This window comes from Berghia stephanieae, chromosome 1 (assembly GCF_034508935.2).
Source record: "Berghia stephanieae isolate SIO BIC M18660-M18661 chromosome 1, UCSD_Bste_1.3, whole genome shotgun sequence".
NCBI lineage: Eukaryota > Metazoa > Mollusca > Gastropoda > Nudibranchia > Aeolidiidae > Berghia > Berghia stephanieae.
Genome location: NC_088360.1, coordinates 18,059,262 through 18,072,405, shown reverse-complemented (window position 1 = coordinate 18,072,405; position 13,144 = coordinate 18,059,262). Strand labels below are relative to the sequence as shown.

General features: G+C 32.1%; 1 protein-coding gene across 1 annotated transcript in view; it reads right to left on the bottom strand.

Annotated features, from left to right (window-relative positions):
- LOC144969373 (adenylate kinase 7-like) overlaps nucleotides 1-12,935 on the bottom strand; it is a 16,498-nt gene extending 3,563 nt beyond the window's left edge. Inside the window, exons 1-16 of the mRNA XM_078908484.1 lie at nucleotides 12,805-12,935; nucleotides 11,762-11,935; nucleotides 11,387-11,495; nucleotides 10,398-10,492; nucleotides 10,045-10,155; nucleotides 9,547-9,630; nucleotides 8,265-8,350; nucleotides 7,662-7,752; nucleotides 6,846-6,923; nucleotides 5,390-5,539; nucleotides 4,895-5,023; nucleotides 4,026-4,269; nucleotides 2,557-2,817; nucleotides 1,903-1,983; nucleotides 1,312-1,451; nucleotides 331-489 (exon numbers count right to left, since the gene is read on the bottom strand). Coding sequence (XP_078764610.1) covers nucleotides 331-489; nucleotides 1,312-1,451; nucleotides 1,903-1,983; nucleotides 2,557-2,817; nucleotides 4,026-4,269; nucleotides 4,895-5,023; nucleotides 5,390-5,539; nucleotides 6,846-6,923; nucleotides 7,662-7,752; nucleotides 8,265-8,350; nucleotides 9,547-9,630; nucleotides 10,045-10,155; nucleotides 10,398-10,492; nucleotides 11,387-11,495; nucleotides 11,762-11,935; nucleotides 12,805-12,897 — 2,085 coding nt within the window. The 5' untranslated portion in view covers nucleotides 12,898-12,935. The remainder of the gene's footprint in view (nucleotides 1-330; nucleotides 490-1,311; nucleotides 1,452-1,902; nucleotides 1,984-2,556; nucleotides 2,818-4,025; nucleotides 4,270-4,894; nucleotides 5,024-5,389; nucleotides 5,540-6,845; nucleotides 6,924-7,661; nucleotides 7,753-8,264; nucleotides 8,351-9,546; nucleotides 9,631-10,044; nucleotides 10,156-10,397; nucleotides 10,493-11,386; nucleotides 11,496-11,761; nucleotides 11,936-12,804) is intronic.
- Between the last annotated feature and the right edge of the window lie 209 nt (nucleotides 12,936-13,144).

Below are 13,144 nucleotides of genomic sequence, written 5' to 3'. Positions count from 1 at the left end.
TTTGGATCCGAAAGTCCTGGGTTCGAGCCTTGCTCGGCGCATAGTTGAGTCCTTGGAAAAGACTCTTTACTTACATTCTCTCACCGTACTCAGGTGTAAAATGAGTACCTGGCCGTTAACAGCGTTGTCTTTGTCCGAAAAAATTATAATATCGTCTAACAGGCGTCATGTCCTGTCCTCCATGTTAAATGTTGCTGTTGGTCAGGGACCCCTTGTAAAGCGCTTTGAGCACATTTAGTGGATATTGCGCTATATAAAAAGCTCTTTAAGAGAATAAACAGGTTTTAAAAATGCTCTAAGAATGAGAGGCCTCGTTTTCTGATCACTAACCAGGTAATCAATGGGATCTTCAGGTCGGGATTTGCAGCAGTCAATGAGACCTTGGGTGAGGGTTGGCATGACGTGTTTCATTAGGTAGTTTCGTAGAGGGATTGATTGGGCTTCCAACAGTTCATACTCTTCTCTCTTTACCTCATTCAGTCTCTGAGACTGTAGAAATAGGTAAATTAAATTGTTTTATAATTCAAAATGGGAGTGGAGATTTATACTGATACCAGAATATTTTGAAGGTCAAGTCAGTGATTTATCATCTAAATGGTACAAACGAACAGTTCATGATTCATACTCTTCTCTCTTTACCTCATTCAATCTCTGAGACTGTAGAAATAGGTAAATGGGAATTGTTAAATAATTCAACATGTGAGATTTATACTGATACCAGACGGTTTGAAGGTCAAGTCGGTGAGGATATGATTTATCATCTAAATGGTACAAATGAAAAATACGAAGTTTCAAAGTTTATTCAATCTAAAGCTTTCGCCAATAAATCACACAATTTGATAACAACATACATGAAAGTGGGGAAAAAAATGGTAAATGGAACCAAAAAATAAGCTTTGAAACTTTGTATGGACAATTTGACTGATGACAGTTCTGTTAATTTTATTTGTGATTAATTTCTAGACTAATTAGAGATCACACGATATTGAACCAAAAAAAAAAAAATTAAAAAAAAAAAGAGAAAGATTTTTGACTCGAGTCAAATAAGTAGAAAATCGTGCAACCCCAATACAAAACACATTTTATTTCATCATTTCAACCAAGACATTAACAATACAGCTTGCCCAATGTTTACAGCTGTCTTGTTGAAAACAAACCAAATTTGCAGTAATAACCAGACTAACTATGGAAGAATTGTAGCTTGAAGGAAATTTAGCCTCGGCTTTAAACAGTGAATAGCTAGAATGGTCTGAAACATTAATAACAAAAAAAACAAAACAAAAGAAAAGAAAAAGAAGTAAGATCTCTTACCCATTCTTCTTGCCTCCTTCTTCTCTCTTGCAACTCTTCTGCCTCTCTCCTCTCTTTCTCTGCTTTCTCTTCTGCCTCCCTCTTCAACCTTGCCTCTTCCTCCTGACGTCTGAGTTCTTCCAATTCCTCTGGAGTGGGGCCTATTTATCACATAAATTAAAAATCGTATAATAAATGCATATTAAAAAGAAACCTCATGATGTTGGGCGATTTCTTTTCAAATTAAAAAAACAAACAAACAAAAAAAAAACCCCAAAAAACCCCAACAAAACAAAAAAAAAAAAAAAAAACAACAAAAAACAAAAAACACACCCAGACATCTCAATATTGTACTAAATGTGAAGCAATTCCATATCCATCTAATACTGTAACAGATGATCGGTCAGCCTAGAACAAAACATCATGAGCTGTGTGATTCAAAACATAATAAATGATAATATAAGTAATATTGTTATTCAGTTATTTATGGCCTAATTTTCAGGACGATCCTCTCAAAATGCCACCGTCCGAATGATGTCAGTAGGTGGATCTGTATATAGGTGTGACGTTGTGATAAAGGGATAATTATAATTTGATCAAGGGCTTACATACCATAGTTTCTCGGACTGCCAAATATTTTCTTGATTTTCTCAACTGTGTCCTTCATCATCTCGGATTTGTCGTTATCCACATCTGATGGAGAAGAAAGAAAGCCAATATAAAACCGACGTTTATGATAATGTTTTAATTAACTAAAAGTTCATTCAACTATGATAAAAGTGTCTTTTAAAAAAAATTCCACTGAATATTGATGAAAAAAACATACCTCATTTATGATTATTAAAAAAAAATAAAAATAAATAAAATATTAAAAAAGAATTAAATAATGATAATACAATAATAATAATAATAATAATAATAATAATAATAATAATAATAATAATAATAATAATAATAATAATAATAATAATAATAACAACAATAATAATATATATTAATAAAGTTAATGATGATGATGATGATGGTAATAATGATGATGAAAACAATAATAATAATAACAACGTTAAAAACAATCATGAACCATTTTCTGCATTTTATACATAAACATTTATGCAAATATATGAACAGGAAACATAATGACGTCTTAATTATCTAGTGAGATATCTGTCTTAATCAATGGTATTATCATAAATTCAAGAAAAAGAAAAAGAAATAATATTTTCATTAATAATTTCTTTTTTTTTTTTTAGTTAGAAAAAGAATTACCAATTTTCTCAGGGTGGAATTCAATCTCATCAAAATAGTTGAAAACGGTATCGTCGTCATTGTTGGCATTTCTGTAGTCTTGAAGCCGACGAATTAACTCTTTCTCTGTGTTGTGGGTGCCTGTAACAACCGACTCGGGTAGGTTCATCACTCTTTGCTTCAAAAATTCATCTGAGGCGTCCTGATTAATGACAAACTCTGGCATGATTGTTTTATCATAGCTGGTTTGTCCTTCGGCTGCTTCTTCCTCGTCTTCTTCATCTGGAAAAAATATAAATGAAGAAAAAAATTAAACTATTGACTTTAAGATAATGTAATAAGGTTTGCATTTAAAGTACAATTTTTTTTTATTGTCTCAGAATTTCTAAATTTTATAATTCTGATTATGGCACAAAGGGTTTTGTCGGTAATTTAAAAAAGCAAAAAAAATAAAATAAAAAAAGCAAAAAAAAACAAACCTTGGCTATTATAGAGTGCAATATCCACTAAACGTGCTCAAAGTTCTTTACAAGGGGTCCCTGGCCAAAAGCAACACTTAACATGTAGGGCATGACATGATGCCTGTTAGGCAATATTACATTTTTTTCTTTTGATAGACACAACGCTGTTGAGAGCCAAATACTCATTTTACACCTGAGTATGGTGAGAGAATGTGAGTAAAGATATGCCAAGCAAGGCTCGAACACAGGACCTTCCAATCCAAAGTGAGTGTCATACCACAAGACCACATAACAACAAAACAATGGCAGAATTTAAGATTGTTCATGCACAAAAAGACTCTGCTTTTATCGATGTACAAATCACATTAAACATAAATCTGACACAGTAAGTTTGTATATTTGGGTTCCAAGGTTCCTAGGTCCAAAAATGATAGAGTCCGATATTCACATTATATGACTCGACTATCCTAATAAAAATCATTCATATTCCATACATTATGGAGGTGAAAAAGAAAAATTTAACATAAAAGGTCAATCTTTTATAGCACGATCATTTATATAGAACAATATTCAACAATAGAAAAAATGTGCTCAAAGCACTTTACAAGGGATCCCTAAACTCAACATGTAGGACAAGACACGATGCCTGTTAGGCGAATATACAATTATTTTCAGACAAAGAAATCACTGTTAACAGCCAGGTACTCATTTTACACCTGGGTATGGTAAGAGAATGTGAGTAAGGAGCCTTTTTCAAGGACTCAACTATGTGCCGTTAAACAAACGACTAAACCCTTGACCTTCTGGTGTGAAGACAAATTTCATACCACAAGATGACCTAGTCGTGCAAGTTCATCCTTAACTCAATAAAGTTCAAAAGTTAACATTGTACGTAGCTTACTTGCAAAAAGTTCCTTTGCCTGATCAACAGTTTTGGGGTAACCGTCCAAAATAACAAGATGACCTAGTCGTGCAAGTTCAGGTCCTTAACTCAATAAAGTTCAAAAGTTAACATTGTACGTAGCTTACTTGCAAAAAGTTCCTTTGCCTGATCAACAGTTTTGGGGTAACCGTCCAAAATAAAACCCTGGTTCTGGCACGGCATGGACTTGAGTCGATCCCGGATAAATCGATTGATGAACTGATCTTCAATCCGTCCATTGTTGTTTTCTTTACTCTCATTGATTTGATCCAACAACTCTTGAGCTTCCTGTGCCCCACTATCCTCTTCCTCCTCCACATCTTCCTCATCTGAACGGCGGGTTTTGGCTTGCTAGAGTTGGGATGCAAAAAAATGAATCAATTAACTTACTAATTTAAAAAGTAGAAATGGTTGAATAGAAATCGTGATGTTAAAATACTTGCTGTTTACAAAAACTAAGCTAGTCTAGACTTTTAATCTTTTTAAAACTCTTATCTTTGAAACTTTGTTATTATGAATGCATAATTTTTTTTTTTCGATATTTAAAAAAGAAACTATTAGTCAAAAGCCAATAAGCTATATATGGGATATTTCATTATTTTTGTAAGCTCTTATTATCTATCTAAATTTTTAAAAGCACACATGCTGATAAGAAATAAATATTAAATTGAATTGAATATTACGATTAAGAAAGATGAACACATAAGCAATGTAATAAGGATAACATTAAATAATGATAAGATACATTGTAAAGGATAACGTTAATAAGTCTGAATTACAAAATCTGTGATTATTCTGATCATTCTCGTTTTGAATGGTAACATTACATTACGGTGTATAACTTTCATGCATGGCCAGATAAGGCCAAATAGTCATCTATTAAGAAGAAATCAATTAAAATATAGTTATAGGATGAGACAATTTTGCAATGACTCCAATTGTAGAATAGAGGACTTTTGACGATGATTGGTCTTACCAAGCTCTCCAACTCCTCGTCAATGACTTCCTTGACCAGAATGTGGTGCAATTTATAGAAGGCACATAGCTGTTTGGCCACAGTTGTCTTACCAACAGCTGGAGGGCCAAGGATCACTGCACGGAGGGGCTAGAAAGAAAAAAAATAAAAATGATATATTATTTATTGCAAAAGTTATCAAAAGATATAATCCCCCCCCCCCCCCCCTCACTCCCACCACCAACAAGAAAAAAACAAACCAAAAAGACAAACACAACCAAACAAAAAAAAAAAACCCCAAAAAACCCTAAACCCCCCCCCCAAAAAAAAAACAAAAAAAAAAACAAAAAACAACCTACACCAAAACAAAGAGGAAAATTAAGACTCGCAAGTCTTATAAACAATGCTATATAACAGGTTTTGGTCGGAAGGATCAACACTAAAATTGACTTCCAAATATGAGAAAAAGTCATTTCCTTGTCAAAAAGAAGGATCTTAAAAATAATATGTACCCACCTGAAGGTTTCTTGATTCTTTGTATTCCTTGATGACTGGTAAAATATTATCGATCATTCCAGCCTCAGACACCCAGCTGATATGCATATTCTCCTTCACAAACACGGCATCCATTCGGAGGTTTACAAGAAGCATATCAAAGTCTGCTTGCTGTAAATGAAAAATAATAAATTATGAGCAAGAAAAGAAACCAACAATAATATTCAATGTTAAATCAAACAAAATAAAAATTCAAGTTTTTTGTGCAGAATTGAAATATTTTGCTGCTTAGGCATCCAAAGAGATAATATATATATATATATATATATATATATATATATATATATATATATATATATATATATATATATATATATATAAACCATTGAATAAAATGTATGTTATCACCTGGTTTAAAGAATTAACAATCATTTTCAATGAAAAAATACCACAAAAACGTAGTTACTGAATCAGTCATATTTTCGAGTTCCCTCAGTGTGATTTGTAGATTATGTTGAGGTGAGATGGATTCAATAATGACTCTTACATTTCATAGTAATCATGCCAACATCTGGTATGGGAGCTGAATAAATATTGTTTCTGATGTAGCTACATATGAAAAGGTCATACAGAGAAATGTGTGGTGACCCAGATGGCCAGGCCATCATTCCCATCGCTCCCAATTCATCTATCTGGAAACGTGTCGTTTAGAAATTCACGAACAGCTTATCTCTACAAGTGGAGGAATGCTTACTTGCTGAAAAATTATCTATGGCTGATATTTACAAAGATGGGATGCAGCATAAAATTCTACCATATCTAAATAGACATTTACAGTAATTGTTTTCACGGTAACCAAAGATGGGCCTATAACTCTTTTGTGCACCTGCCAATACTAAACATTTACTTTGTGTCTCAGTAAATTTAGAAAACCTGTTTCTATGTTTGTTTCTTTTTTGTTTTTTAAAAAAAATCGTTTTCACGTCCTGTAATAGTCTGCCAAACTAGGCTATGAAATGATGCTGAGTTACATTTGGCGATGTCATTTCATGCAATCACATTACACAAAGAAAATTTGATAGCACTGGTGGCATCCAAAGTAGAAGAAGAGAAGAATGAAATTCTTCAAGTCCATGTTCATTTTTATAACTTTGATGATGTAATAAAGGTTGATGACTAATGGGCATAGATGTATGACTTTTCCTTAAAAGATGGTGAAAATTAGATTCAAAGATCTATAACGGTTTTAGAATAATAAGTCTTTGAAATCAGGGAAAGATATTTTGGACACCCTGTATTTAAAAAGGCTCGCATTTAATAAAAACAAAAATATAAATAAAGCAAATAGACAAAAAAAAAACCCTCACAAAACAAAACAAAACAATAGTATTATACAAGACAGGCTGCACAGGTCAAACGACTTTGAAGAGTTTCCGCAAATTATAATAGAATGACAATCTTGAAGACACAAACTTACCTCAATGTCTTTGCTTAGCAATGCTTCTTCTTTCGTTATGCTCTTGATTTTTCCAGAGCCAAGATTGGTGCTCACAGTCTAAAATAAAATGTAAAGCAAATCGTATTCACAAAAAATAGTTTAAAAAAAGAAAACAAAACAAATAAATAAATAAACAAACAAACAAAAACAAGATTATCTAATAAAAAAAGCAACAAAAAAAGAACAAAGCATTCATTTGATAAATGACAAATTTTGTAAGTCTAAATTATGCAATAAACAAAAAATCATATTCAGGAATTGAGGAAAATATCCGATAGCTCGGTTGGTAGAGAGCTCGCTTCACAAACAAAGGGACCGAGATCAATCTCGGAGGATGTCAAGATCATTTTTCGACTCCCCTATCCACCCAGCAGAGATTGGGTAGTTGGGTCTGTTTGATCTGGTGTAAAGTGCTTTGTGATAGCTTAAAATCCCATCTAAATGGTAGCAAGCAATTGCTATTATTAGTTTCACGCGATAGAAACTGGGATGAACACCGGCTCCATGGGCATAATGGATGTGAAGGAAGAAAATATCATAAATCTGTACATGGAAATAATCTATTTGCATGTACTGATGAGATTATATTGGCTGAGGCAATGCGTTGCAAATGACTTTACCACTGAAAAAATTATGGACTTAAAAGGGAAGAATTAAAACGTATATATAATAAAAAATCTCCCAAAAAAGTAAAGAATTAAATATGATCAAAATCAATCTTTTTATAACATCAAAACTGAATTAGAGAATCTAAGATCATGAAAGCCGTTTTTAAAAGTAAAAACGAAAGCTTACTTTAACTATATCCTCCAAGGTGTTGACTGCATCATCCTTAGCAATAATATATCTTGCTTTAGGTCGAGCATCTGCTATGTTTTGAATCACGCTGCAGACACACAAAAGATGTATATATTGCATTGTGAACAGTACATTGCAGATCGGAAAGAACTTAAATAAGAAAGAAGAAGAAGAAGAAATGTAAAGTGGATTTGGATACAATATTGGAGAGACAAAGAGATATCAATATCTTATGTTTCTAGGAACAAAAATTACGCCATTACTTATCACAGAAAAAAAAGGGGGGGGGGACAACAACAACAACAAATTAAGAAAAAAATCAAATAACCCAATTAAACAAACCAACAAAAAAAAAAAAAAAAAAAAAAAAAAAAAAAAAAAATACTAAAAAATAAAAACAAGTAACAACATTCAGGGAGAGTTAGCTTCATTGTTGAATATGATATCTTAATGGATCTGAGCTTGCAGATCAAATTAGATTATGAAATTAATGTTTTAGCATTACGTTTGTCTTTATTTACTGTGATGTGCCAAAAGTAATTAATAATTCCATTCTCCTTCAACGTAATATTTTATTATCTTCTGTACTTATATACTCACGCAGCCAAGTCTTTGATGTGGATGGTTGGGACGATGTTCTGCCCATTTCCAAAACATTGAAGCTGAGGGGCATTATGCCAGGCAGACTGAAAAAAAGTTCAAAAGATTATGAATTGCCTTTCACATGTTAAAAATATATTGACATTGTTATTTTATTTTGAGAAAAATCTGATGCTAAGCAATACACCTTTCTTGGCATTGACAATTTTCAATTTTATCATGATGGATTAGATTAAAACCTTTTTTTTTCATGTCAAGTCAATGCTTTATTAATAAAGTTAAATAATAATGTGAAATTGAATGTAAGCTTCAATTTAATTATAAAAACAGATCAAATGAACGTTTCGGGTTTCCCCTTTATCAACAAAACAGGATGAATGAAACACCACAGATGAATGAGAAAATGTGGTAGTGGCGTAGTTAAGATGAATAAACAAAAAATTGGTTGGCAACGTTCATTTGATCTGTTTTTGTAATTAAATTGAAGTTTACATTCAATTTCAAATTATTATTTATTTCTTCGAGCTTCAAGCAGCAACATTTATATTATAGCATTGCAAATCAGTATGTCAGAATACATGATATAACTGGATGAATCTATCCAAAAAGACTGGTGTTTCTTGCAGTTATATACCCACAACGGAAGCTATTGTTTTCAATCCTTACATACTATCATTGTGACTTTGTGGTCTTGTGGTATGACACTCGACTTTGGACCAGTAGGTCCAGAGCTTGAGTCCTGCTCTGAGAAGCACTAAGTTGAGTCCTTGGAAAGGCTATATACTCATATTTTCTCACCATAATCTAGAAATAAACAGCAATGTCTTCATCAAAAAAATAAAAATGAATGACTTACAAGCACCATGTCACTCCTACATGTTATGTATTCCTGTTGGTTAATGCTTTGAGACTCTTTAGTGGGTTTTGAGTTATATAAACGCTCAAATTTTCTTATACTCAAGCTAGTATTTGCTTTTGTTGACGCTATGAACCCTTGATTTGGCTATCAATTGATTGTATTGTAGATACTTTTGTATGTTTTTATTCTCTTTTTTTTTTTTGGTTCAAATTGATAATTTACAAAAATAAGCGCTGTATAAATGTGTATTATTATTATTATTATTATTATTATTATTATTATTATTATTATTATTATTATTATTATTACTATTTACAAATATAAACACATCATTACAGTTAATTCATTTCAAAGACACTCGTTAGTGATTCCTTAGAAGAAATCTAAAGATTAACCCTTCTGTTTGACAACTTATTACATTACCTTGAAAAGATAATGAAAGATGTTTTCTTCAGCTCCGTAGGTCAACCCGGTGCAGACAACGTATGTCACAAGTTTTGCCTTGTTCTGAAAAAAAATTCAACAGAAAATATTCATAATGATCTCCAGTGATTAAATACCTGCTATTCCAACAGGCTCATAATTTTCCATTAAACCTTAAACAATGAGAGAAATTCTTTCAAACCATAATTTTCCTAATTAACTGGCAGTTACTGCAGATCTTCCCATCTTCACCAAGAGAGCAGTAATAGCAGTTACTTCTTTCAAGGTAAAAACAGTAAGATCATGTTAGAATAGAATTAGATCCCATTTGAAAAGGTCAAAATATGTTTAGAAAGCATCTTATATATCATGTAAATTATGATTTGGAGACTAAATGCTTATCAGTTTAATAATAATAATAATAATGAAAATAATGTATTGGTCATTGTCGGGCAACAATTTTTTAATGATAAATGATAAATTAAGAAATATTCCTACCGTCTTGCCCAATTTAATCACAGTCTTTTCAGCACTAATGTGTTCTTTGAAGTTGGGATGAGGCTTTCTTCTCCTGTAGTCCTCCTCAGTAAATGGAATCTCAGGATCGTCCTGGGAATGAATATCAAATACAATAACTAAGAAAATATTTCACGAATACTTACAAATTACACATAACTCACAATATTTTGTTTTCAAACTTATGAAATTAACTAAATGAAATTGAGACAAGGCAATTATAACGCAATCCCCAAATTAGGAAAAAAAAGTTAAATATTCTTGGAACTTGCTAAAATACACGCATGGTAGTAAAACAAAAAAAATGAAAGAAAGAAAGAAAATAAGATACTCACAGGATCCAAGGGTTTACTTTTAGCCCACGTCATGCATGTAGAAACGAGGATGAACATTTTAGGCTTGTCAATCTTTTCAAGATCAGAGTGAATTTCTAGTGAACGAGAAAATGACAAAAGCAAATTAAAAAATAATCAAGTCCTGTTTAAAAAACATAAATAAATGCTTCAAAGGGCTCCTCAAATTAAGAAAGCAACTAGAGTAATGATTTTAGAAATGAATTTAGGTTTAATAATTTTATATACGTCAGTCATTGTTTTTACATCATTAGGACCAAAATATCATACCATCATAAAATAAAATAAGTGCTCTCTGGTATGTAAAAGTGAACAATGATTCAGTCAACTGAAATAGTATGTAATGACTTAATAAAGAACTAATCATGAAGAAAGAAGAGAACATTGTCTATAAACATATGATATCATTCTTAAATCTTAATTTTTGTATCACTGGCCAAATTACTTGACCATTGACAAACATTTACAGATATTAATTATCCTCTGCACTGGCAAAACAAGTATGTCAAAATAGGGGGTTGTAGTTTTCAGTGAAATTAACATTGAATAAATATCTTTTATTATCATTATTATTATTATTATTATTATTATCATTATTATTATTATTATTATCATTAACAAAATAAATTATGCCTTTTGCGCCACGATATCATAAGATCGTCGCCTAGGCATTCCACGAAGGACTATAGATAACTCATCAAACAAGATGTCTGATGTCAACAGGAATCACCCATGTTGTCCAAGTGAGCAAATTGGGGGTTAATAATCTTGCTCAAGGAAAAAAACGAAAGTGCCTGTAGCGGGGCTCGAACCCGGGTCACCCGGATCACAGTGCAATGCCTTAACCTTAATGGTAACAAATAAGGAAAACAAAACGATACTTGTTTTGTCACCGTATGTAGGATTTCATTCAATGTGTGTCATAATGATACATTGGTATATTACATCCTTTGCACAAGTCTCAACGTTACCTGAAATTGCCCAAACTGCTTCATCGATCTGGTCAGGATCCTCTGTGATGTCGTACACAATAATGTCACATTCTACAATGTACTCATAAAGCTGGTCCTTGTTTTGAAACTGGTAAAATATGAACACAATTTACTTGAAACATTCATAGCTTCCTTTTGGCTTTTTGATATTGGAAATGCTTAGGATTTAAGCTAAGAATAATATTATAAAGATCTTTAGCAAACTGAAACAAAATAAAGCCAGTAAGATTAAATATGAAAAAGAAGTTATATGTTACAACTCCAATGACAAATCAATTTAATTATGACATTATGTAAAACCTCAATTTATGTGGATGTTTGGGGTTGTTTGAATAGGCTATAGGGTTAAAGTACCATTATGATCTCCTTTGCAAAATCTGGCTTTTGTTTTTCCCTGTCTTTGAGGGTACCAACAATTTCGTAGCATCCCTCACGACTTTTCTCCATGACAGAGCTGCTGACAGACCTGTCGTCATCCTCTTCTTCTGCCTCCTCTAAGCTGGCACCAACAACACATCGGGAAAGGAACTGAAAAGAAAAATGCATCAATTTAATTATATCTTGAGGAGACAAGACTAAATCTGAATTGATACTTAGCCACTTCACCCCCATTATTCAATGCATATTAATAATTTCATATCCACGAAAAATGTTAAACATTAAAGAAGTGTTTTGGAATTTGAAGCAATCCATCAAATGAAAGAGATAGATGAGACAGTTGCACTTGTACTTGTGTCATAAAGCCCATGTCCGAATCAGACTGTTTTCACGTTAATCTTTTGAAATAAAACATTGTATTTGAAATAAAGCCAATAAGAAGAGAAGAGAATTCCGAAGTATTTTTTAAAAATCGACATTGTAAAATTATAAGTTTCCCATGGGGTATGCATTAAGTCATTAAGAGAATAAAATGAGAAGTCTCATCGGACGGTATCACATGTTATCTGGTTTTTATTAATATTGATTTTATATCAATTCAAACCAAAAGAAAAGATTTCATGTAGCTACAACTCATTAAATTCCTTATAGCAATCACAAAACTCCTTCTGGTGTGTAGTGTAGTGTGTGAATCAGTGTGAATAGTTGTGTGTAGGTCGTCTGCTATTACTATTACCTCGCTGTAACTCTACGTTTAGTTTTGAACAGAAATGAGAGGCACTGTGTCGCATTTCAAATTAATACCATGCGGGTACAACTCATTTAATGACAATACTTATTTATTGATTCAGTTTTAACAAGTTGATTTGTTTGTTGATGTATGTTGTCATAGTCATTGTAAGGTAAATAAAATGAACATGTTTTCGCATCTTGAAGTTCATTTGTTTTCTATAATAAAAAGATAAGAATATGAAACTCAATCTTCCGCCGACGTAAAGGTACGGGCCTATAGATCTTACCTTTCCGATATTTTTGCCCTGAAAACTATCAAGGTGATTCACAAATATCTTTTTGCTCTTTGGCTTATCTCCAGCTTCTTCGGTGCTCGCCATTTTGTTGCTTCGTAACTAAGGACACACAGACTTCCTGTAGTGTAGACCAGTTACCGCCTGGCTCATAAAATAACCGCTAAATTAAAAAGAAATTTGGCGTGTTTATAATATATGTCTGACAAGCTCTGAATGTCTTCTTTTATTTTTATTTGTCAGTGAGTTGAAAAAATATATTTGAAAGTTATATTTAATAAGGATTATCTAATTAATTTATCGTCACATATTATTATATCCTCTTCATTGATTT